The sequence below is a fragment of the Pinus tabuliformis genome, chromosome J (assembly GCF_031772625.1).
Source record: "Pinus tabuliformis cultivar Carrire ecotype Pingquan chromosome J, CPIR1, whole genome shotgun sequence".
In the NCBI taxonomy this organism is placed as follows: domain Eukaryota; kingdom Viridiplantae; phylum Streptophyta; class Pinopsida; order Pinales; family Pinaceae; genus Pinus; species Pinus tabuliformis.
The window spans coordinates 1488301705-1488329261 of NC_142295.1; the positions used below are offsets into that span (position 1 = coordinate 1488301705).

Sequence of the window (27557 nt, forward strand, 5' to 3'; positions counted from 1 at the left end):
AACTAAATAGGACTGAAGTCATTGGGGTAGATGCTCCTAAGTGCAGAACCACTGCAAAACAGAGTTGGTGCTCTGGAGGTTGGAGCCTCGCTGAAGTCCAAGTTGGAGTTTGGCAACTATTCACAATCAGATTTATACTTATATTGTATTTATTTCTTTGCACTGTCTTGAGTTTTAATAAAAGCATTAAATTCAGTTGTTGATTTCTGTGTTCTGTGTATACATATACATATCTATATAGGTTGTTGGCAATCACTAGAACAATTAAAAATTAAATAGTAAGAAATGTTGATTCACTCCCCCCCCCACCCCTCTCAGTATTTCCAACAATTGGTATCAGAGCAGGCTTCTTCATACTAGCCTAACAACTTGAAGAAGGATCCGCAGCCATGATGAGAAACCACGAAGCATCAGGAAGACCTCCTTTGTTCGATGGCACTAACTTTGGTTTCTGGAAGAAAAGAATGACCTACTACTTAATGTCCCTTGGACCTGAAGTCTGGCATTTTGTTCAAAATGAATACAAAACTACTTCCACTCTTCCAACAGACCCAGACGAGATGAAAGCCTACATCGCAAATGCAAAGGCCATGAACTCCATCACTAGTGGAATCACTAATTTCGAGTTTACAAAAATCATGCACTGTACCTCGGCCAAAGAAATGTGGGAGAAGCTAGTTGGCTTGTACGATGGAGACTCAAAAGTCAAAAAGGCAAAGCTTCAAACTCATAGAAGACAATTTGAAAGTTTGAGGATGGAAGATGAAGAAGATATTGTAGCATACCTCCTCCGAGTAGCTGAAGTGGTAAATTCCCTGAAAGGATTGGACGAAAAAGTTGAAGAAAGTACCATTGTTCAAAAGGTATTAAGGTCTCTTCCAAACAGGTTTGACTCCAAAATAAGCTCTATAGAAGCAGTAAAGGATCTAGATACCCTCAAAATGGATGAACTCCATGGAATTCTCACTGCCTATGAAATGAGGAAAGGTGGCCCAAGCTCCAAAGATGCAGCATTCAAGGCCTCAAGGTCAAAGAAGGGGAAAGAAAGGAATGACTGTAGTGATGAGTCAGATGTGGAATCCGAATTGGCTCAATTTGTACAAAAGCTGGAGAAAGGATCTAAGCTTAAAGGCAAGTATCCTCTTATCTGTTTTAAATGTGGTAAAATAGGTCATTATGCAGCAAAATGTCCTCATAAACATGACAGTGATGATGAAGGAAATTCTAAAACAATGGCACATAAAAAGAAAGGGTTCAATAAGAAAAACTTCTTCTCAAAGCATGATGAGTCTGATGAGGATGAGTTTATGGTCATCAAAAGGAAATCAGATGAGGAAAGCAATCATGATGGAAGCCAAGAAGCATTATTCATGGCACTCGCAGATGATGATGACTCAGGGCTAGAAGGAAATGTAGATGAACTGTTAATAAGTGCCATTGAAGAAAATGAGAAACTACGGAACAAAATCATTTCTATCAAAGTGGAAAACGAGGAAATAAGAAGGAGAGAAGGTCTCTTGGAAGCAAAGCTTAAAGAAAAGGAAGAGACTTGTGAAGAACGCGAGACCGAAATAGTGTCTTTGAGAAAGGAGTTGGAGCAAATTAAAAAGGGTTGTAAAAGCTCTCAAATACTTGAGACTATTCTGAAAAATCAAAAACCTCAACATGACGTTTGGAATAGGTTTCAAAGGAGAATCCTCAAGCACTAAGAATAATGCGAAAAGCTATGCCGATGCACTTTTCTGCAATCCAAAAGATAAAAAGTGCACCCCAGATCCCAAGAATGAAGAGAGAATTACTCCAAAGAAGAATGTGGAGTCGAATCATGGACACTACAACAAATACAAACTTGTATTCCACCACGGGCCTATCACAAATCCGAAGAACGAGGGAGGAGTAATTCCCAGGATGGAAATCGACTCAAATCGTGGTTACTTCAACAAGTACAAAACCATCTTTCTTGGACACTGCTTTCACTGTAAAAACTTCGGTCATCAAGCCAGATATTGTATGGCTCGCATAAGTGAAAAGACAAATCTAAAGGACCGAATAATCAACTCATATGCCCCCAAAAGGTAGGGACAAATCAAAACCTTCAATTCATTTGATCCCTTGACCAAATTTGATCTGATTTGCTCTTTCTGCTGCAATAATGGACACTATGAACAAGACTGCCCACTCAGAGAAAGAAAGACGAGTAGCAAGAACTCCAGCATGGACAAGTGTGGCCTGGCTCTATATGCTCAAAATAATGAAAAGCAGTGGTTTGTAGATAGTGGGTGCTCTAGACACATGACAGGAGACAGAAGGAAGTTTGTCTCACTGAGCAAAAAGGAAGGGAATGTGAACTTTGGAAGCGGATCAGGCAGAATTTTAGGAAAAGGAACAGTTACTATGATCAATGGAAAAGGAAAAGCTCAAGATGCTCTGCTAGTTGACGGGCTCAAACACAACCTCGTGAGTGTCAGCCAAATCTGTGATCAAGGACATAAGGTTGTTTTCAGCACCAAAGACTGTGAAATAAGGAACTCTGCCTCAAGGAAACTTGTGGCAAAAGGGGTGAGAACACCAGACAACATTTACATTCTAAACAAGATTCAAGAAAATAAATGCTACCTGAGTCAGATAGATGAGAGTTGGCTGTGGCACAAGTGACTTGGATATACAAGCTTCGAAAATCTGATCAATATCAACAAGATCAAAGCTGTACGAGACATCCCAAGGTTGCTCAAACCAAATCAAGCAGTATGTGGACCATGTCAACATGGAAAGCAGACCAGAATCAGCCACAAGACAAAGGAGCTCTGTACATCAAAGCCCTTGGAGATCATCCATGCTGATGTGTGTGGGCCAACTAGAAATCAAGCACTCCAAGGAGAAAGGTACTTTGTGTTATTTGTTGATGACTATACTAGAATGATGTGGATATATTTCATAAAGTATAAATCTGAAACTTTTGAGTGTTTTAAAAGCCCTTGTAGAAAATGAAAAAGATTCAAAAATTAAGTGCCTCAGAACAGACAGAGGAGGAGAATTGACATCAAACGAGTTTAGTGAGTTCTGTAATATTCATGGAATTAAAAGGGAATTCTTAGCTGCCAAAACACCTCAGCGAAATGGGGTAGTTGAAAGAAGAAATTGAAGAGTCCAAGAAATGGCAAGAACAATGTTATTAGCAGCAGGCTTACAACCTAGATTCTGGAGAGAAGCAATAGGGACAACTGTCTATACATTAAATCGAACTCAATTAAGACCAAATTGTGGAAAAACTCCTTATGAGCTATGGAAAGGAAGACCTGCTTCAGTGAAGTACTTCAAGATCTTTGGAAGCAAGTGCTTCATAAAAATAAATGATGGCTCACCCAGAAAGTTTGATTCTTGGGTTGATGAAGGGATATTTCTTGGATACTCTACACGGAGCAAGGCTTATAAGTGCTACAATTATCGACTGAAGAAAATAGTGGAAAGCATTGATGTAAAGGTTGATGAAGATCTTCCAGAAAGGGAAATTGAAGAACATGAATATGACTCTCTCATTGATGAGGAAGAACCTAAAGAAGAAGTAATAAATGAAGAAGAAGAAGAAGAAGAGGGAAGAGAACCACCTAATACCCCTTCAAAGATGAAGTATGTCCAAAGACATCATCCAGAAGAGTAGATCATTGGCGATAGAGATGAAGGTGTGCAGACCCGAAGAAGGATATCAATCACACCCAAGAGAAAAGTCATTGCCCTCCTATCTATGATAGAACCAGAAACATTTGCAGAAGCAAGTAAGGATCCTCATTGGGTAAAAGCTATGGAAGAAGAAATGTCCCAAATTGAGAAGAACCAGACATGGGAGCTGGTACCTTGTCCAAAGGACAAAAACATAATAGGAACCAAATGGGTGTTCAAAAATAAAATGAATGAGGAAGGACAGGTTATCAGAAACAAGGCAAGACTTGTCTGCAAAGGCTATTGACAAATTGAAGGAATTGACTTTGAAGAGACATTTGCACCAGTGGCCCGTATGGAAGCTATAAGGATGTTCCTGGCATTTGCTTGCTTAAAAGGATTCAAAATCTATCAAATGGACATGAAATCAACATTTCTAAATGGGGAACTCAAGGAGGAAGTCTACATGGAGCAGCCAGAAGGTTTTGATCTAACAATAGGAAAGGACTTAGTTTGTAAGTTAAAAAAGGCTTTATATGGGTTGAAACAAGCTCCTAGAGCTTGGTATGCAAGACTGGATCACTATCTACAACAACAAGGCTTCAAAAAGGGAGTGGCTGGAAGCAATCTATACATAAAGACAGATCAAGGTAAGTTACTAGTTGCTCTTGTTTATGTCAATGATCTGATTTTTGCTAGTAATAATGATGAAATGAGCCATGAATTTTCTCAAAACATGTCAAAAGAGTTTGAGATGTCAATGATAGGAGAGTTGTCCCACTTCCTCGGACTTCAAATATCTCAAACCAGAGCAGGATTGTGTATAGCTCAAACCAAATATCTAAAAGACATGCTCAAAAAATATGGAATGGAGGACTGTGCACCCATGAGCACACCTATGACCACAAACTGCAAACTGAGCAAGGATGATGACTCCCCTCTAGTAGATGCAACTCATTACAGGTCAATGATTGGAGCCCTTCTATACTTAACAGCTACACGACCAGATATAATGCAAGTAGTAGGAATGGTGGGAAGATTTCAATCTTCTCCCAAACAATCCCATTTATTAGCTGTAAAAAGAATTCTCAGATTTTTGAAGGGAACTTCTGATTTCGGTCTTTGGTACCCAAAGAACTCAACACTGACTGCAACTGCATTCATCGACGCTGATTGGGTTGGAAGTATAGATGATCGGAAAAGTACTAGTGGAAATGCATTCTTCCTAGGAGACTGTTTGGTATCCTGGCTCAGCAAAAAACAATCATCCATATCATTATCCACAACTGAAGTTGAGTATATTGCTGCAGCAGGCTGTTGTTCTCAGATACTATGGATGAAGGAAGCTCTAAAAGATCTCGACATATGTACAGATCAACCAATTACCGTTTATTGTGACAACACAAGTGCTATCAGTCTCAGCAAAAATCCAGTGATGCACTCAAGAACCAAACACATACCAATCAAGTATCATTTCCTCCGTGAGCAAGTAGCTGAACAAAACATCGTCCTGGAATATATCAGTACAAAGGAGCAGATAGCTGATATTTTCACAAAACCTCTTCCTCGAGAAGCATTCGAACATCTGCGTCAAAAGATGGGGATTATTTCTTTATCATCACTCAAGTTCATTCATAAAGATGCAGTAGGACAGGGGGAGCAGTTTGACAGGGGGAGTCCATATGCATTCCTTTGCCATTGATGTCAAAGGGGGAGAGAGCAGAAGAATATTGCCATCAATAACAAAGGGGGAGATTGTTGGACACAGATTGTCATTGATGTCAATAGGGCAATAGTCGAGGAGCAGACGGAACGGAGTCAAGAGGAGCAGACGAAGCTAAAGAGGAACAACAGAACAGAGCCATCGGAGCAAATGGAGAGCGTCTGTCACAGAGGTTTTATTATCGCAGAGGTTTTGTTATCGTGGTGAGGCTGTGTTGCACGGTTTTTACTCTCGCAGAAGCTATGGTGTACAGAGGAGTAGGAGGACAAACGATGGCGGTTGTTCTACCACAGCCTGAAGTGAAGCTTTTCAACCGCTGGACGTTTGAGGACATAGAGATGGACGACAGATACAACACGACGGGCGGATCTGACGACTACCGGGTGATAAAGATGTGCAGAGGTCGTGAGCTGTTAGATCTCCATGTGGCAAATCCAACGGCTATCGCGCAGGAAAGTCGTGCGGAGGTTAACGGTCGGGGGATAGGCGGTTTCGCGGGTGGGCGGTATTCCCCGCACTGCCTTTGGGCCCAAGGCGGTTTCCATATATGGCCGCACGATCCAGTTAATGCGCGACACGTGGCTGAAGTGACGGGCGCAAAACCGCCGCGATCACGCGTGAGCACTTAACAAAGGCGGGAGGCGCGATCACCGTTAGATCAAGCGGTGAATGTAATCAACGGTGAGGAGCTGCACGAGGTTTAATGTGCAAGCAAAAGGCCACAACGACGCGGGAACTGTTGGATGAGGGTGATCAAGGACTGCGATTGCGAATGCGGCAGAGGCTAATATGGGCACGATTACGTGTTTTTTTGGAATAAAACAGAAACAAAAGGAAATTGTAGCTCATTGCATTTGATTGTGAGGTAATACTTACATCTTAGAGGTAAACGTTTGCGACGGGTTTTCTGGTTTCGTCAGACTTGTACAATTTAAAGGTCCGACTTGGTTCTGTGAAAAATGGCTTGCACTCTGTTTAATATGTACATGCCTACAACTTCTTCTACTTGTTCGACTTCAATATCTGGCAGAAATGAATCTTTGTTTCCCTGTGAAAAGCGAATGTGGTTTAAGGTGGGGTTCTGGTGATCAAAGGAGGTCACAGCGATCGAGGAGGGAAGTTGAAAGATCAAGTGAGTCAGAGGAAACGACAGTGACTGAGGAGGAAGCCTAAGAGACAGTGTAAGTGGAAATGAATGGACAAAGGCATGGGAATGTATAAAACGGTAGAAACAGAGAACTGTTGGCATTGTTATGGTGGTGAAGAACCCGAGGGTGAGATAGTAGAAGCAGCAGAGGCAAAAGAGGCAGAAAAAGTAGCGGAGGTTGTAGAGGCAGCAGAAGCAGCAGAGGCAGGAGAGCAGGAGTGAGACAATCTCAGCTGAATAGAGTGCAGCAACATACCTATTTATACCAAGGTTGGGTTGGAGCCCAAGAGGTTGGAGCCTCATAACTAAACAAGATTGAAGTCATTGGGGTAGATGCTCCTAAGTGCAGAACCACTGCAAAACAGAGTTGGTGCTCTGGAGGTTGGAGCCTCACTGAAGTCCAAGTTGGAGCTTGGCAACTATTCACAATCAGATTTATACTTATATTGTATTTATTTCTTTGCACTGTTTTGAGTTTTAATAAAAGCATTAAATTCAGCGGTTGATTTTTGTGTTCTGTGTATACATATAAATATCTATATAGGTTGTTGGCAATCACTAGAACAATTAAAAAATATATAGTAAGAAACACTGATTCACCCCCCCCCCCTCTCAGTATTTCCAACAGGTGCATGGGGGAGCAAACTCCCACATAAGACTGCCTCCCAACGCCCATGTAAAACTAAGTCTCAAACTGTTGTGGACACCTCAAATAGTCAAGCCAACCTACTGCTGCGTAAGCTGTTGTAGAAGATCTGCGTGTAGCTGTTATGGTGACTGTGTAGAAGCTTTCAATCACGTGCTGCGTACATGTGTGTAAAAAAGCGGAGATGAGAGAAGACAACTTCCTCCAAACCTGTGTTTAATTTTCTGCCACATAAACATGTCTTTTCTTGAGCTGCGTGTGCACTAAAGTCTTCCTTATGTGTTATTCTAGCAGGCTGAATTGGAGGTTGCGTTCACTGTTTAAACTGGCAGCATAGGCCCCCTTGTTGGCTGTCAATTACATGCGTTACAATGTGTGTCAATGAATGGGGACAAACTCTTAACACATGGCGGTTTTGTCCCCCACTAATCCATGAGTCTCTAGCTCTACGTATGATTCTTTAACTAGCTGTGCATTTGTTGAAATTGGCTGATGTGTACTCCACTAGCAAATTGCCAATGTGTGATTTTAAGTGGGGACAAGATCTGCCATGTCACTTTTATTACCCCCCCTAATTTTGGAACTGCTTTAATGTGTCCACCTTTAATATTTTGAGTTTCTCGTCCTTTTGAAATAAATCACAACTTTTAACAATTCGATGTGGCTCATAAACTCAACGTGGGCCTTTTTTGACTTTATTTGACTTGGAACTTTGACTTGAGTTGTGGCTTGCTTGGTGGGCCCCACATGATTGCCACATCATTTTTTGACCTTCCCTGGAATTGCCGTGTCACTTGTTTGACTTTTTTTACTTTGGAAAAATTTATAAATTTTTCCAATTATTGAATATTTTGAATTTTTTCCTCATTTTTGCCATTGTCATTAGTAAAATCAACTTTTGAGGGACTATAAATCGTTTTTGACTCCCAAAGCAGTTCCTAGGATAATGTTGAGTCTCTGAGGATGAATTTCGAGTAGTCACACACCCTAAACATTTACTAAGGCCACTTATTTACATCATTACATAGAAAATAATTAAAAAGTTCCGTTTTGCGGGAAATTTTTAATTATTAAAAAAATCCTACTTAGACCGACTCTAGACACTAAGATGTGTTAGGGGCTCAACCTTCAAACCGTCACCTGGTTTTGGGGTAAAAAGTGAGTGAAAAAACCCAAAAAATTATCCACCTCTGAAAAAGCAGGGATAATTAATCAGATAAAAAAAAACACTCCAAGGTATACTCGTTTGCTAATCGAGTCCCAACATCCTAGGCTTGTTATAGACTCAAAACTCATAATTACTAGTATCACTTATTACAATTCCCCTCAGGGTGTGGAATCTGGTTACAAGAAAGATGATGAGAAGATACAAGTAGAGTTAAAAAAATTATGTTGATTGATGATATTTGATGGTACAAGTTTCCTCTGTATCATCCTTGGGCATGGAGTCTTCATATAATCATCAGGTGCCACTCCAGTGGTCAACAAGTGCAAAGGTTGCTTCATAATCTATGCCTTCCTTTTGAGAAAAACCCCTTGCAACTCTAGCTTTGCATTTGTCGTTACTTCCATCAACAACATGCTTGATCTTATAGATCCATTTAGAGGTGACAACCGATTTGTCACTAGGTCTAGGAACGATTTCCCAAACCCCATTCTTCATGATTGATTGATATTCTTCCTGCATTACCTTCTTCATACTACTTGATGAGCAACTTCTTCAAATGTAGATGATTCAACTTCAATTAGTTTTGTCATATATGCAACATATCTAGAATATCTTTTCGTCCTTTTACTTTCTCTAAAGGTTCCTTTCGTAGCTCCATGTCCTTCAACATCTTCAAGAGTAGCTTTTAACCAATTTTGCCTCTTCCTTGTGTTCGGTATGATCGCAAGTTGAATAGGCTCACTTGGTCCTTCTTCTTTTTGAATTTTAGATTGTCGTGTTGTACTTCTTCTTCTTCGAATATTGATACATCTTCAACATCAAAATCAAGGGGAATGTCCTTGGATCTTTTGTAGGCATGATTTTCATCAAATATAATGTTCTTACTTACTTCAATATGTCTTCCTTCCTTGATGTAGATTTTATATGCCTTTGAGGAGAGACTATAGCCAACGAAGATCCCTTTGATGCTTGTAGAATCTAACTTCTTTTGTTTGTCCTTTGGAATGTGGATATAGGCAGGACCCCCAAAGATTCGAAGATGGTCCACATTTGGCTTCTTCCATGTGAATACTTCCTCAGGGGTCATATTCTCAAGAATTATATGAGGACTTCTATTTTGAATATATAATTTTGTCATTACTGCTTCTCCCCATAGAAATTTTAGTATGTCTTGATCAAGGAGCATTGTTCGTATATTATTTATTTCGGCCACTCCATTTTGTTCAGGATAGTAGGAAACAATGAGCTCCCTCTTAATTCCTGCTTCTTTATAATATGCAATCAATTCTTTAGAAGTGTATTCCCCACCATTGTCGGATCTCAAAGTCTATTTTTCTTTGGATTAGGGTTTCCCTTCAAATCTGAACTCCTTGAATTTCTCAAATACTTCATCCTTTTTCTTGAGAAGGTAGAGCCATGTCTTTCTAGAGTGATCATCAATGAATGTTATATAGTAAAGATAACCTCCAAGTGATTTGTCAGACATATGACACACACAAAAGAATGAATGAGGTCTAAATTGAAGTTGTTTCACTATTTGCAAATGGTTTTCTTGTATGCTTACCCAAAGAACATCCCTTGCAAACTCCTTCGCGATCTTCTTTGATATTGGGGATGCTATGAACCAATTGATTTAGAGTGGGAATGACCTTGTAGTGTAGATGACCATATCTTCTATGCCATAGCTCAATGGGATTGATTTCCATATGAACTAGAGCTTGAGGAGGTGGTGTAATGACCCTATATAAGCTTCCTTCACGAACTCCAATAACCCTAGCTTTATCAATACTTGAATCTTTTCCCAAACCAAAACCTTTCCATCAACAAAGACAACGGTATCCCCTTTATCTTCTAAGCAAGAAATTGAAAGCAAATTCTTTTTCAAACCTGGAACATGTAGCATATTGTTGAGATGTAGTTTAGCGCCATTCTCCAACTTCAAAGATGTTGATCCCAAGCCTCTAACAACATAGATTTTGTTGTTTTCCTATTCCACTGCATGAGAAGATGGTTCCTTTGATAGAGTGTGAAGTTGTTTACTTTCCCTTGTCATATGCCTTAATGCTCCACTATCAATAATGCATGCATTATCATGATTAAGTGAACTTGTAAGTGCAGCTAAGAACCCTTGACTTTTGACCTTGTTGAATAAGTAGTAGAAGATCTTCTTGATCCAACTTCTTGTAGTATTGAATCCCATTCTCATATAACTTATCATAGAGGGAGTAACCATTTCCTTCAAGCCAACAGAGTGATATTCAATCTTCCTTGACCTTAGCTCTAATACCATGTTGAGAAATCAATGATAGTAGAGTTAGGGTTAGTTTTCTCTTTCTTGATAATTACTTGTGAATTATGTTGGCTTCTTTTACTTCTTTGTTATATTATCTTTCATCAAGCAATTACCAAATTATGTGTATGAAGATCACAAAAACACAAGACACAAGATGTAGGCACTCTGTTAGGGAAAACCCCCTATCTAGGGGAAAATCTAGTCAAAATCTCTTCCTTCAATAGTTTTCTTGAGACTCTTCAACCTAGACACACCTCCTCCAACCACCAAGTCAACCTCCTCTTCTAGCGACTTCGACTTACAACTTTGACATTGAAGCAACAACACTTCAACCCAAGAAATGGTAGCAACAACAACTTCGACTTGACAAGAAAGACTTCGATCTCCTAAAGGATTCCACACGAGAGAGGGAGAGAGCCCAAAATTTTGATCTTGCCTTTTTCTCCTTTCTTCTCCAACTTCACACTCCTTTTAGCCTTCTTTCCTACTTTGCACTTTTCCAGCCTTTTTTTTTTTAATTTCTGGATATCGAACTTGTGTGAGAGAGACTGAATGCTTCAAATGAATTCGAATTGCTTGTATATATAGCCTTTAGGTGAGGTCGAATAGCTCTATTTGAGGTCGACTTGATCTCCTTGAGGCCGACTTAGCGTGGAGGTGTCAAATACCTAATTTGACTCAATAATAAAAATTTTTACATGATTCAAAAGCCCAAGAAGGGTCTCATAAAATGTACAATGACTCTAATGACTCAATATAAATCCTAAGACTCCACACTGGGGACTTTGACTAATAAAAGATGACCCAAGCATGAAACCCATGCTTTAATAAGTCATTGTAATAATAATAAAAAATTTCTTTTTCATTCTTTTGACAAGTACATTACATAATGACTCAAATACATTTATGAAGACCAAACCTACTTACATTCTTCAACAATAGATAGGGTCCTTGTCAAAATAATGCCCATGAACTTCCCATTTCCCCTCTTCAATATGTAAGTAATCATTGATATCAAAGTTCAAAGGGGGAGCAGGACCATTTTTCCCAAGATCTTCATGATGTTCAATGAAGGCTTCCTTTTGAATATCCAATGATTGGCATGCCTGAAAATGTTCAAGAAAGCCATCAAATAACGCTTCAATAGATGAGATACTCTTAGGTTTGCAATTATGTAACCATGAATTATGACCATGGAAGGATCTCATAAATAGCATCATGAGGACATTGCAATGAACCAATTCATCTTTTGAGGCATATGTAGCAAATCTTGCCACATGATCAACTGTAGATAGTGGATCACCATCAAACTTGGGCACCCCACGTATGATAGTCTAGGTGAGATGCTTAGGGCGTCCAGGAATGTGAACGATGTCCAAGGCAAGGAAATCATCAAAGAAAGACATCCTATTAAGTTAAGTATATCGACCATGTAGGAGTTGCTAGGGGGAATTCAAAGGTGCCTAATGAGATGCTTGCTTCACCCTGCAAGCATTGACTTTGGATTTTAATGAAGAAGGGCTTCATTCCTCCAACAGAGTCGCCAATAGATACGTCAATATTGTCATAAGGGAACTAGACACGTCGTGTGTCCCTGACAATGGCACCAAAAATGTTACCCGACAACCTAGCAGGGGTTTCTAAGGAACGACTACTAGACCAAATGGCAACAACGAGACAAGGACCCATTTACCTCAATCAATGTCCCCTGCTCTTTACAGACTTTCATTGACGGGAGGAGTCCCGATATGAAGGAAATCACTAGAAGGATGAGGTCAATAACAATTTACAGTGTGATTTCCAAAGCCCATTCAAAGGAGAGACTCACATAATGGTTTGTTTGCTTCAAAAGCAATAGAAGGGCTTTCCAAGAAAGGCTTATTAGTAGGAGGCCTAGGCCTAGGTGAAAGGGTATTCAATAGAAGAGTTATGCCTAGATCAAGGTTTCCTAGAAAGGGAAAAGGAAACCTCTTAAGGTTTTGTGAGATAGAGATCATATGATGATTGGGACCATAGGAGAGACCTAAGGGGTACCAAAACTAGGCTTAGGGTTCAATAGATCAATGTGGGAATAAATGCCCTAAAACTAGTAAAGGTAAGATAGGCCAATGAATGGTTAACTTCCAATGAGTTTTCAAGTAGAATTGACCTATGGGAACCCACTAACCAAAGAAGCCTAGGGATAAAAATGATGTTGGAGATAGGGCTTGGGAATTCTCCAAATCTAGCCACGAGATTTGCTTCGAAATTGGAGGGCACCAAAAGAAAACCCCGACACAGTAGCTAGCCAATGTGTACTTCAAGATGACCACCCTAATGCAATTTGTGCTAGGCCCTAGGAGACCCTCTAGAGTTAGGGCAAAAATGGGAGAGGTATAGAAAAGAAGGAATTTGATGTGATCAAACTAGGATTTAAGACCAGTGACTGGCTATTGGGAGGATTGGAGTCAAAATGATCTGGAATTTGTCACCTTGTTCTTCAAGGAGGCCTAAAGCAACAACTTCACTATCTATGGATGCAACTACACAACAACTTTAGACATTTATACTTCGATGGCGAATATTATGGATTTTCAAGGATGCACATGCAAAGGATCCCCTAGGAACATTCATTCATTCATCATCTTTATGAGTAACACATGCAAAATTTTCTAATAGCATCAAGGCCTAAAATAATTTTTCATGAATTAGGGCACAACAATAACGATAAGAAATAAATTCCGTGCATTACACAATCATGAGCCCCCTAAAAATGACTCTAATGTGCAAAATAACAATACAATTGGTGACAAGCCCACCAAATAGCTCCAAAGATGAACGACAAGTCTCTCAAGAGGGCCAAAATGATAGAACAATAGTGCAAATGGGTCGTTGGAAGGCCTAGACAAGTCCTCCATGTGCCAAATCGAAGAGGAGGGCTCTCATGATGATGACCAAGGGGTTGGCCCCTTGGTTTCCAAGCAAAACATTTGTGGTGCTCCCAAGTGGTTGTGGGGGCATAGTGAATGGTCTCATGGGTCTCCAACTGGATCAATATGTCGATACTCCTTCAATCTAGGCTAGAATGATGATACAAGCCCTCCAATGTTGCCCTATGTGAGACAACCCCATATGGGCCTTGGATCAACTGTTAAGTGTTTGGTGCAACTATGTAGCCGGTTGGGCAATGTGGTCCAAGTGCATCATCATCTCTACATGAGTGGGGCACCCAATCTGGGCCTTGGATCAACTGCTAAGTGACTGGTGCAATTATGTTGCCGGTTGGGCAATGTGGTCCAAGTGCATCATTATCTCTGCATGAGTGGGGCACGAACAAGCTAAATGTGGTGCTAAAGGATCCCATGGTGTGGCATTCATTGCTTTGCTATGGAGGAGACAGTGATACGCAACAAAGAAAACCTACGTGGACAACCCTATCAATATATGCAGTTCATAATAGATGAGATACGTGGACATTTCACGCTGTAGCATGCTGTCATATAATACAAAATATGGGAATGGTGATATAACTTACCACGCAGTCCATACAACGCACAATAATGGTTATATATATACGTTGGACATGTACATACAATGGGCAGTAATATACGCTGCAGTACATAGGTTATTTATATATATGCTAGACTATACATACGATGGGCAGTAATGTAAACGCTGGACAATATACGTTGTAGTACATAGGTTATATATATACGTTGGACATGTATATACGCTAGGCAGTCATGGTTATATATACACTAGTCAGGTAGTCATTAATGGACCACTGTCATCAAGCCATAGTGATGAAGAAGTAAATGCAGTCATGGTATTGGAGGAATACCAATATGCTGTGCATAATGGGATTGCATGGAACTATAGCCTAGCTGCTTTGCTAGGCTGCAAGCCATAGCAAGTAGCTAAGGCTGATATGTATATGAACTCCATAATAAAGCAACAAAAGGGTATCATGGGCAGTATGATGTATGGGCAGTAGTATGAGCAACATGATGCATGATGTATGAGATCATGAGCATCATGGTAAATGTAATCATGTGCATGGGCAATGATGCATGGAGCATGGGCAGCTCATGGGCAGCATGATGTATGGGCAGCGTGATGTATGAGATCATGAGCAACATGATGGTGCTACATGGTAGGTGCAGCAAATGGACGAGATGCAGCACAATGATAGGTGAAGGAGTCACCTTGGAGAATCAGTTGAAGCAGAATGTCTTCAACTGATCTCATCGTTATATGAAATGATCTATGCTAGATCTAGATAAGTCAAAGTGTTGACTTCTGTTGTAAATGTATTATCTCTCTTTCTCTCTTTCTCTGCTAAACTTTGAAGAACATAAAAGAAGAATTGATTAAAGGGTTTCCCCACATTGTGGGGTTTGTCCTTGGCTCGCGCCACATCTTGTGTCCTCTTGTCTTGGCTTGTCTTCTGCGATTTATATTCATGTTCTATCTGCAGTTTACCTTTATGCTGATGTGATTGCGAACATGGAAAAGAAATTAAATAAATTTCTCTAGCATAGAACATACCTAAAATTAACTTGGTATCAAAGCTAAGGTGAAGACAATGCCAAAGCAAGAATGAAAGAGCAATCACCAAACACAGTTGGGACAAGACAAAAGGATCAATGGGTTCCTCATAATTCACCTAGAGTGAAGTCGAAGCAGAGAATGTTATCAAAATGATGCAATGGCCTACCAAAAGATATCTTCACTGGGAAGTTCGGATCTAAGGGTGAAAGGAAAGGTAGATGTCTTGATGATAAGTTCGGCCCTTATGTGAAGGAGTGTCCAAATGACAGAGATGCAGGTCGTCAAAGACACGACCGACTCTTTAAGGAAGCAAGGAACCCCAGGAATGGAAGTCGAAGGTTCTAAGGTGGCATTCGTCGATGGAAAGGTACGTGTTTGAAAATAGAATTTTCAAAGATGCTTTTAAGTTCAGGGTTGTATTAAGTTACAGGAAGTCCACTGGGGACCATGTCCATTGACACATAGCACTGGAGGTCTGTGAGTCTCCGGTCTATGAGTCAGATGGTGACAGGGAAGCCTGAATTCAAAAGGAGCATGAAAGTACATGTCTGAGATGTATCGAAGGAAAATCTTACAAGGGGACCATTCCCCTCATGTAGCAGGTCCACAGGTTTGAAACAACCCGTGGAGTTTGAGATTCATGAACGAGAATCTCATGTATATAGGTGGAAGAAAGCCCTCTTTGGCTTGAAGCAAAACACCCAGGGCATAGTATGAGAGGACTGATAGCTGTTTAATGAAGCTGAGAGTCACTAAGGAGTGAAACCGATCCAGACCATTATCCGAAGGTTGTGGATGATAGACCTCTCATACGACACCTTATGCAACGAACTATTTCTGACAGTTGCAGACCCTCTCATTTGCAGAAGTAAGAGGGAGTTGGATTCTGGACATATGTTTTGCAGTTAGCACAGGGAGCTCATATTTGGTTGAGCCTCACTGGATTGGTGCCAAGAATCTTCTGAGATGTCTTCAGGGCACAATCTCTCATGGATTGAGATACACTGCCGAAAATATGAAACTGCATGATTATTCGAATGCTGATTGGGTAGACAGTGTGGAGGATCATTGGAGCACTTCTTAGTGCTGTTTCTCTTTGGATTCTGCTTCGATATCATGGATGAGTAGGAAGCAGAAGTCGGTTGTTGTAAGCACCGCCGAGACCGGATACATATCTACGAGTATGATCTCGTATGAAGCTACCTGGTTGGGGAAGCTCTTCAGTGAGCTGTTTGTACACATGATGAATACCACTGTGATTATTTGTAGGAACCAGAGGTGGGATTCGATTATTGAGGAATCCCGTATTTGACGATTGCTCCAGCAGATAGACATCAGATACTGCCTTATTTGGGATATGGCAAGTCGATGAGCAAGGAGGCTCCATCGCATTAAGATGATGTACAGGTCGATACACTTTGTCAAAGCCCCGGGGAAAGATCAAATTTGTGATTTTCCCGAACGACTTGGAGTCGTCAAGAAACCCTTGTACAAGGGTCCTGCATGTTGCATACATTGAGCTCTGGGAGCTCTGGGGGCTTGCGGTTCTTACTGAAGCAACATACGACCACAAGGTGACTCACCCTCCCCTAGTGGTGCGCACTAGGACTCGCTCTCCTGTGAACAAGATGATTCGCTCTCTTGTGGGACAAGATGATTCGCTCTCTTGTGGAACAGGATGATTTGCTCTCTTGTGTAGCAGGATGATTAGTTCTCCTGTGAGGTCTGGATGATGTGTTCTCCATGACAAATGTAGCAGGATGATTAGTTCTCCTGTGAGGCCTGGATGATGTGTTCCCCATGGCGATTATAGCAGGATGATTAGTTCTCTTGTGAGGACGGGATTGATTAAGTTCTCCTATCGAGGCATCCTACCCATGCAGTCTGGGACTCATGGGAAGTACCTCTCATCTTATCAATGAGCAGGGAAATGAAGATAGGGACCATAGTAGTACCGATGGACGCATCGCTGTATCTACCGTACTCCCTATTCTAGGATGACCTTCATTGATCTGGGATCAATGATACTGGTCTAAGACTAGTGGTAGGAGATGTACCTACTATGACGCTGACTTCAGGTCGGTTGACACTGGTCTGGGACCAGTGGTACATACTCTGAGACTGACTTCGTGTCAGTGCAGGACTGGTCTGGGACCAGTGAGAGTGGTACATACTATGACGTTGACTTCGGGTCGGTTGAGACTGGTCTGGGACCAGTGGTACACTCTCTGAGCTTGCGATACTGGTCTGGGACCAGTGGTAGGAGTAGTACCCACTATAACGCTGACTTTGGGTTGGTTGAGACTGGTCTGGGGCCAGTGGTACGCACTCTGACACTGACTTCGGGTCAGTGGAGAATGGTATGAGACATTCTCGATCAATTCTTCTTCTTCATAGTTCAGCAGAGCTGAGCTGAGCAGAGCAGAGCAGAGCTAGCTGAGCAGAGCAGAGCTAGCAAAGCCAGCAGAGCAGTGCAGGGCACTGATGGCAGAGATAGTACAGTCGGACTTATGGATCACCGGATGGAGTTCTCCCTAGTTGAGAGGGAGTGTTAAATTGGCAACTAGGGCCAAAATCCATGTGGGTCAGCTTATTTATGGCAGCTGATATTTTTATTGGATCCCTCTCATCGAGAGGTGTAGGATTGATCTAAAGATCATCCGATTCCGATAAGTATTTATGGAGATATGAATTTATTTTGATTATGGATTTATCATCTAGCTGACCAGCAACTTGAGTAGGCTCAGAAGCCCAAAAGACATGCCTATTCATCACCTACGTTTTAGTATAAATTGAAGAGGACTTGAGGTCATTTTGGACATACACATTCTTCATGTGTTCTCTCCACGTCTTGGGTCTTTGGAGAAGGAGAGACACTAATGAAGGATGCCCTAATTTACACGCTGGAAATGGAGACACTCAGCCACAGATCAAGGAAGACATTTATACGTTGTCCAGACAAGGAGGTTCTATACACAGTCAAACCCTAAAGTTATTAATCTATATGCAGTTATGAAGCCAGCGTAATGAAGCAGTCAAGGCAACACATAAATAAAAGGAGCGCAGTCATACAATATGGAGATAGTTGTATGCAGCAAAGAAAACCTACGTGGACAGCCCTATCAATATACGCAGTTCATAATAGATGAGATACGTGGACATTTCACACTGTAGCATGCTGTCATATAATATGCAATATGGAAATGACAATATAACTTACCACGCAGTCCATACAACGCACAGTAATGGTTATATATATTATGCTGGACATCTACTTACAATGGGTAGTAATATACGCTACAGTACATAGGTTATATATATACGCTGGACAATATACGCTGCAGTACATAGGTTATATATATACGCTGGACATGTATATACGCTAGGCAGTCATGGTGATATATACACTAGTCAGGTAGTCATTAATGGACCACTGTCATTAAGCCGCAGTGATGAAGAAGTAAATGCAGTCATGGTATTGGAGGAATACCGATACGCTGTGCATAATGGATTGCATGGAACTATCGCCTAGCTGCTTTGCTAGGATACAAGCCATAGCAAGCAGCTAAGGCTGATATGTATATGAACTCCATAATAAAGCAACAGAAGGGTATCATGGGCAGTATGATGTATGGGCAGTAATATGAGCAGCATGATGCATGATGTATCAGGTGATGAGCATCATGGTAAATGTAATCATGTGCATGGGCAGCATGATGTATGGGCAGCATGATGTATGAGATCATGAGCAGCATGATAATGCATGATGCAGCGTGATGGTGCTACACAGTGAGGTGCAGCAAATGGACGAGATGCAGCACGATGATAGGTGAAGGAGTCACCTTGGAAAATCAATTGAAGCAGAATGTCTTCAACTGATCTCATCGTTATACGAAATGATCTATGCTAGATCTAGATAAGTCAAAATGTTGACTTCTGTTGTAAATGTACTATCTCTCTCTCTCTCTTTCTCTGCTGAACTTTGAAGAACATAAAAGAAGAATTGATTAAAGGGTTTCCCCACACATTGTGGGGTTTGTCCCCGGCTCGCACTACATCTTGTGTCCTCTTGTCTTGGCTTGTCTTCTGCAATTTATATTCATGTTCTATCTGCAGTTTACCTTTATGCTGATGTGATTGCTAACATGGAAAAGAAATTAAATAAATTGCTCTAGCATAGAACATACCTAAAATTAACACAACCCTTGAAAGCCAACTTATAGTTGTTGTGATGAACCATTCATATCTCAGCGACCTGCATCAATCATATGTTTCCTTGCCCATTTCAAGAGCACATGTTGCAAGGTGGGCTTTTGATCAAAAGGTACTTTATTCATTTTGTAATTGGGTGCTTATGCTTGTTCGTATATGGGCATCTTAAGATGGATTATGGGGTAACTTGGAAGAAAGAAGAGTCTTGGCCATGATCTTGTTCCCTCACCTTAAATGGGGGGTTAATTTTCAATCCTAGTCTAGTGGGATCTCCCCTAATGCCCCGTGGCTTTAGTAAGGGGCGATACTTGGAAAGTTATGATTGAGATAACATAGCCCATCTCTCCCTATTCCATACTTACCACTTTCCATGTTACATTCTGAGCCCCTATTCCACCCCCATTCTTTGGGTTCAACTAATCATTAGTTCTCTAGGATTTGGCACCCACACATCTTCATACTTGGGTAGGGCTTGGAAATGCACCTTGGGAGGTTGATGCAGCTAAAAGAAATGGAAAGAACATATGATGGCCACAAGAAAAACAAAACAAAATTCAAAATGCAAAAGATCTCGGCCATTTTTCATTTATATTCCAGTGTTTTGATACTTTACAAGGCCAAGAAGTTGATCCAGGGCCCATATGAGGTTTGTTTCATCCTTGAGACATGGGAGGGATAACACCATCTTCAATGCTCTCAATGTTGGAGTTTCACACCACCATGAGACCCACGAGACCAATTTGGTGACCCATTTTGTGGTCGACAAGATGATTTTGTCAGAAATATAGGGGCCAACCCCTAGGTGGTGATTTTAGAGGGCCTTTGCACATGTCTTAGCATCATTTTCCTTCAACACAAGCCTTAGGAGGGATCTTTCTAGCATGACGTCAACATTTCAACCCTCTTGTTTGGAGATTATTTCACTTCATCAAAAGCTACAAGGTTGGTGTGTGACCTTGTTTGCAGTTTGCTCGTAATTATAGCGTCTGAGGGGCTAGGAGGCTAAAATAGGCATTCGTATGCCTCATATAAATTAGGGAAGATGTCATTATATTAGATTAGGATCACACCTTGGGAATTTTGGCCTCACTAGAGGAATTCAAACGTGTTCTCTTGTGGATGTTTGGAGATCTTTGGATGCATTTTGATATTTGGAGCTGTTCTTGGATATTCTTTGGTCTAATGGATGGAAATCTTGCATGTTATCTTGTAAGTGCTCTCAATTGTTGAATATCTATTTCTTAATGTCTAGTGTGTGGAATTATTGATTCTAGGTTATGCTAAATTGTGCCAAAATTTGTTGAAGATTGATTGAATTGCTATCTAGATGAATATTGCATGCATTACCCATACATAACATGTAACGAATTGTCCTAGTGGTGAACTCATAGAAACTCTCCCATGAAAATCCATTGTTTCATTACATATGTAAATGCTTGAAATTTCGTTGCTAGTGCATCAAATTTTGTTCTCCTTAGGAACAATTTTGGCTAATCAATCCCATCCTAGACTCCATATTGTTGATTTCTGGTAGCATCAGATTTTCTCTAAGTCTCAAATTTTGCAGGGAGGTTTAGGCACATGTATTCCAAAGAACCGAGAAAGCATTTTGGGAAATTCCACCCGGAGACAGTTTTATTAAAATAATTAATTATTTTTAATGGGTCCCTAAGTCTAAACTTAGGAAATTAAAATAATTAATGGGTCTTAATCTAACTGTGGATGTAACTTCTAGAAGAAGACGAGGATCAAGCAAAACTGATCTTAGCCATTGATTAGCTTTTAATCTGGGTTGTTGAATGTCAACGAGGAGATTATTTAAGGAGGCTTGAGGGTCATTTGGAAGACACACAGAGAGTTGATAAGTCAGATCGAATTGCTGAAGCTAGAGGCAACACAATGATTTCGTAGTGATCACACAGAGAGGGGCAGAGAGAGTTTTGGCTGGAGGATCTTCTCCAGAGCTAAGAATACTCAGCAAAGAGGCAAAGAGACACACAGAGAAGATAGCGCAATGCCCAGAGAGGGTGACGCAGAGCCAGGAAGGGCTCACGCAGGGTCCACGCATATCAGTGCAGAAGCCTTCCATGCAGAGGTCCGAAATTTGTTGAGGAGGTTAACGTTATGAGCTGGGAGGGTTGGAGTCAGCGCCTAAGAGCAAATCGATCCAGCAAAGAGGTGACACAGTGCCTTGGAGGTTGACGCAGGCCTACGCAATGACTGCGTAGGGGCATCACAAAAGTAATCAAGGACTCGTTGGTTCAGTTGTCGGATCAATTGGGACTTGCAGTGTAGAGTGAGGTAATCTCACTAATTCCTTTTGCCAAGCGATATTCTCTGTACTGGATTGCCAAAAAGGCATCTAGAGGTTGTATTCAAAAATAACTTATGCTTAATAATAAAAACCCTCAGATATGCTGCACCGGTTTTCCCGCATTGGGTTTTTTCGGGGATGTTTGTCCAAAAGTAACTGTCGTTTGTGTTGTATTTTTTCTCATGTTTCGACGTATTATTTAAATGGTGTAGATTGCAGTGTATGTATTTCAATATTTGCCGTAAGAAACTGCGAATAACATGTTCATGTAAATCTAACAAGTAGGAGAAATATCATCAGTTGCTGCAATAGGGATTTCAGTTTAAGAATTTTTCACACATATTCTCAAGGGACAAGGCACTGATCCAATTGGTTGGTGATAAACTTCTATTTTTATCCATCTTTTCTCTCTCCTAATTCGGCCCTTTCAAGGCCAAGCTAGGAAACTAGGGCTTGGTGCAAATCGCTAGGCAAGTAGAGTTTTGATGGTTGGACAATCTAAACATCAAGGGGATAGTATTTGCCACAAAATTTATTCTTTTTGTGGGCAGCCAATTCAATTTTATGCATAAACTTTCTTGCCCTAGTTGTTTGCCTAAGAGTGAAATCCTAGTTTTCCTTGCTTCAACTTCAAAGCTTTCTTGAAGGTTTCATGAGCCTTGGCATAGCTGGTAAACATTGTAGGAAACATGTTCTCCTTGCCTTGACCTTTGGATACTCCAACACTCACACTCATCAAATTTATCAAACCCTAGGTCTTGTGCCTCCTTTGCTAGAACTCCTCATAGAAAGTGAATTGTCTCCTTGTGGAGCCTTGAACCTAAATTATTCTTTTCTTGAAGAGTTCTAGTGAGATCATTTCACACCTTGACCTTAAAATACCTATCATAAGTGATCTCTTTCTTGCCCGGGCTCCTCTCGTCGGTGAAAGTCCGTAAAGAGCAAGGGATTTTGGTTGTGGTGATAGTGGGCCACTACCCCATTGTTGTCTCTTACTCTAGTTTATGCCTTGTTGGATTTTTCTCTACAAGGCCTGTTAGATTTTGTTGCAACAATAACCAAATATGGCTTACTAGTAAAGTATCCAAAAAACTGGGAATATATATATATATATATGAATAATATGATTTACAAATGTGGGCCCCATATATGTACATAGTTGGGATGCCTTTCATGAACAGTTATGTCCTTTGAGACACGTTCTTTCATAGTTATTAATTATACTTGTGAATTATTATTATTATTATTATTTTATACATATTAATGTTCATAACACACTCAATCTGACTTCAACCTATGGCAATTTATGAGGTGTCTCATTAAAAATTTTATTGCTTCTTGCTCTGCTTAGCTTTAGTTGATTAAATGCGTTTCCATCCATCAAATAGAATATTAAACTTTATTGAATTTTATTATTATATATATTATTTATACGTACTTATGTTCATAACGCACTGAATCTGACTTCAACCTATGGCAATTTATGATGTGCGTCATTAAAACTTTTGCTCCTTCCTGCTTTGCATAGCTTTAACTTATTACAATGCTTTCCCATCCATCAAACAAAATATTAAAAACTTCGTGGAATTTTTCATTGCTTTTGCAAATATATACTTCTCTTCATCTTCCCAAATGAATTTCAACATTTCACAGAATTTGTTTTAATCAGATCCTACCTATGATATTTCCTGTCATTCATAAACTAGCCCACCTTCATATAGACTACAGCCTCAAGATTCCGTCTTATCAACAGTGGTAAGGTAAGTATTTTTTATCTTTCATATAAAATCTTGAAATCAGAGGGAAATCTGGTCAACCAGGGTTCAAGTTTAATTTGAAACACGAATGCAACAATGCTTGGATGCAAGTGTTCGATGATATTGTCTTCCAATCAAAATTTATCATTGCAATTTCTCCTTAAGTACTTGCTTCACGTTTGTTCTTGTGGAAAAACCCAAATGAAAATGGTCTCTTTAAATACGACAGGTCCTAGTATCTGGCTAGTGTAGTTAGTCATCAAAATAAATATGTTCCTTTCTAGCAAGCGTATTTTTAATAATGAATGAAAGTTCATAAAATTTTTGGGACAAATTAAATATATGTTAGTGAATTTTGTCAATTATGAGATCTATGTAATCAATTTGTAAGAATGGAATTTTATAAAATTTTATGTTTACATTTTGAAATTAACGATGTTGCATTGCTTGTATGCAGAAACTTTTAAAGTTGACATACGCAATACCGTTAAACTTCTGCAAGGAGACAGAGGCCAAATAATCCGCGACAGAGATATCATTGTAATAGCTTCTTTCAACTTGACCATATTGTTGTATTTCTTCCTTTAGCACACATATTGTTACTTCAGAACCCATTTAGCGTTCACGGTTATGATTCATAGTTAAGCGTTCATTTGCTTCCTCCGTTTTGATTATCACATTTAAAGTATTCTGTTGTTTGTTTATTTCCTTCCTATTTTGGTCGGGGGATATCAGTGGTGTTGGTGTATGGGGAGGAAATAGTTAAGGCATTAGTGAATTGATTCGTTTTCATCTGTGTTGCATATTGTTCAAAGGGAGGATATCATTACCTGATAGGAGAGGGAACTCAAAAATATTCTTCCTATTCTATTATTTATAATCAGTATCCTTGGTAGGTATTAGAAGCCTGAAAACTCGGGCCCTGAAATAGGAGTCTCCTGCTTATATGCAAAATATCTTTAGCTGTGTTTATCCAATTAAGTTTAAGTAAACTATAGTACCATCTTCTGCAGTAGACTTCAATCGATTGTGATAGACTTTTCCTTTAAGTTCTTATGCTTGGGAATTATCATTTTAATTTTTAACTTCAAAATACGGTGGTTCAATTTGTATCTGAATTTTGAAATCTAAGAAAACCCCAGATCTGTTGCACCTTGAGATATAAATGAATTGATTTATGTAATATTCATATGTTGTGACTCTTTTTTTGGAATGCATTGGAAGTCTTGAACATAATTGACATATAATGAGTAGCCAATTTTTATTCTGATGTCAGGTTGTGGGAGAATCAGGACTTTTCACTCCTGATGACATTGCTTTGGTGCAAAGAGCAGGAGTAAGAGCTGTAAGTGCTTGGAGCCTCTGGCCTAAATTGTTTGTGTATCTGAATTTTAGAGAATATATTTTAATATGCCCACATGAGATTTTGAAGTCCCATATCGGGTATACATTGAAGAGAGCAAATCATGTGCTTGAAAGTTTCAGCTTGAAGTGATGAATGCTATAACTCTCTTCATTTTATCCCCTGTAATTTTACAGGTTTTAGTGGGCGAATCTATTGTTAAGCAGAAAGATCCAGGGGCAGGCATTGCTGGACTCTTTGGAAAGGATATTTCGGTGAAACTTGAAGTGCAAACGCCTGCAGCTTGAATCTACTAAATACTGACGGCTACGAGGGGAAACAATGATTGTGTTTTGATAACATTATCATGCCCCTTTCTTTTAGCAACCCCTTTTATAAAATAAATGTATGAAGTGGATAATGGTAAATAAATCTATGAAGTTCAAGTTATTTGTTTCTTGTAATCTTTCTGAACATGTGCTTGTTTTCTGGTTTTTATTTGTCATTCAAGTTTTGTTAGCGGGGCTGTGATATGCAGTCAAAAAGTAAGATTATGCTGTATGATGTCAAGCACATTGTTAGTATAGTCGTGCTTTTTCCATAAGAAGCTTGTAGGGAGTGAAACGCTAATAGTAAGAGATGAGATCAATTATAAAGGACACCTATTAAGTATCGGAATAATTTTACTTCATATTTTCTACAAAATGAGAAACAAGGATTCTGATTTGATACATTCATGGGAATCTATCTACTTTTGTGGCTGTTGCTGTTGCCTCCAGAGTTGCCATGCAGCTTCTTTGCCCTACTCTCACATGGCAATTCCTTTTTATCAATTTCCTCTGGCACCTCTTGTTGGTCAAATTAATTGTATCAATAATCCCAACATAAAAATTATCGACCGGGGGTCGTAAACTTCGAAGCACTACACTTATGTTGCACGAAACTTCTAGGAACTTGGCGTTTCAGACTGCACCCGTACCCGGAACTTCGACCGAAATTTGGCCATCATGTAATCACCTATGAGAGTTAATCTATGTTGCATGAGTTTCTGGTGCATGGGTACTTTGGGTATGTGGGAACAAGTATCCGGTATGGTTAGAAGCTTTGCCCAAATTTATAGGAAACACTAAGTTGGGAGTGGCAATAATATATATATATATATATATATAGTGTAAAGATTAAATGTACATACCAAATTGCATTCTTAAATGATTCATCATTCAAGAGACCACCATAAAAAGTTAAAACCAAAACTAAAAGCCACTTAAAATCATATTGATGTTCATACTAGAAAAAAAAGGCAAAAGCCTAAAGTAGTACGTAATTCAAAATGCCCAATAGCCAAAATATAGCAACAAAAATACAAAGCTTATGATCATATAGTGCGTCTTTAGCATTAAATAGATCCATAAAAGCTTGAGCCTCACTGGGTACTAGATCAACGTCATCATCATCATCATTAGATGCAACAATGTCATCTAAAGGTATGCAAACCAATCCTACATTTGGTAAAGGATTGTCATCATCACCATCAATTTGGGCAACGTCTTCAATGCTTACATCCCATTGTGCAACATGTCCTAAATATTCAGGTAGCTTCCTTAAACAAAGCTGAAGACTACTATGCACATAGACAAGTTTCTCTGCTCTCTTAGAGGTAAGTCTATTCCTCTTAATAGAGTGTACTAAACTATAAGTGGACCGATTCCTTTTAATATTTGAGGAACTAGCAACCTGAGATATCAAACATGAAGCAAGATTTTGGAGCTTTGGGACTTGGCCCCCATACATTCTCCACCATCCAAGGGCTTTCTTCTGATCATAATGCTTGATGCCCCTCTTTGCATCTTGGTTGAATGCAAGAGGGCTTAATGTTCCAAAATCATTAAATTGCTCCTGTATCACACTTGCTTCATCAACAATATACATCTTAGTTATAACATCAAGAAACCCTTGTTTTACCTCTTCATCATCAATAGGAAGAATTCCATTTGGTCTTTCCATAAACCACTTTGGATTAAGGGCATATGAAACCATGTGAAGGGAGGTATTGAGTTTAAGCCATCTTTTCTCTACTAGCTTGTGGATTTCATGGAAAAACTCCAAAGAAGGGTTTCTTTGGCTAATGATGTGCTTTACCTTGCCCACCATGGTATCAATACATTCATATATTTCTCCAAGAGAAGGAGAATCTGAATCAACATCCCTGATCAACTCCACAATTGGAGCTGTGAAAGAGACAACATATCTACAATCAACCCACAAGTTCTCATTAAGAAGCATTTATCTTATCTTCTTCGCTTGAGGTGACTTAGACTCAGTCCATGCATTCCACTCTGAAGAAACTACAGTGGCTTGTAAAGATGCATAGACCTCAACTATGCACTCAAGCAAAATAAAGCATGTGGCATATCTTGTTTCTACAGGTTTTAAAAAATGCTTCTTTGAATACATCTTGTACATTGCCAAACAAGCAAGGTGGTTGCAAATGAACATTTGTGCCTCCTTCGCATCTAAAATGATTTTTGCAATCCAACGTACTTTACCAATGTCTTTTAAGAGATTGTTAAGGGCATGTACACAACAAGGAGTCCAAAAGATATGTATATATCGACTTTGGATCATCAATCATGTTGCTCTACAAACAAGTGTTGTATCTGTGATGGCATGTACCATTGAAGGACTAATCTCATCAATTGCATCTTTCAACATTTCAAACATGAAAGTAGCATCTTTAGTTTTACCACTAAAATCAATTTCTTTTAAAA

At 39.7% G+C, this 27557-nt stretch overlaps 1 protein-coding gene across 1 annotated transcript in view; it reads left to right on the top strand.

Moving 5' to 3' along the window:
* LOC149233034 (uncharacterized) overlaps nt 1-25522 on the top strand; it is a 277002-nt gene extending 251480 nt beyond the window's left edge. Inside the window, exons 8-10 of the mRNA XM_089379652.1 lie at nt 23905-23987; nt 24724-24792; nt 24987-25522. Of these exons, the coding sequence (XP_089235778.1) occupies nt 23905-23987; nt 24724-24792; nt 24987-25097 (263 nt within the window). The 3' untranslated portion in view covers nt 25098-25522. The remainder of the gene's footprint in view (nt 1-23904; nt 23988-24723; nt 24793-24986) is intronic.
* The last annotated feature ends 2035 nt before the right edge of the window (nt 25523-27557 follow it).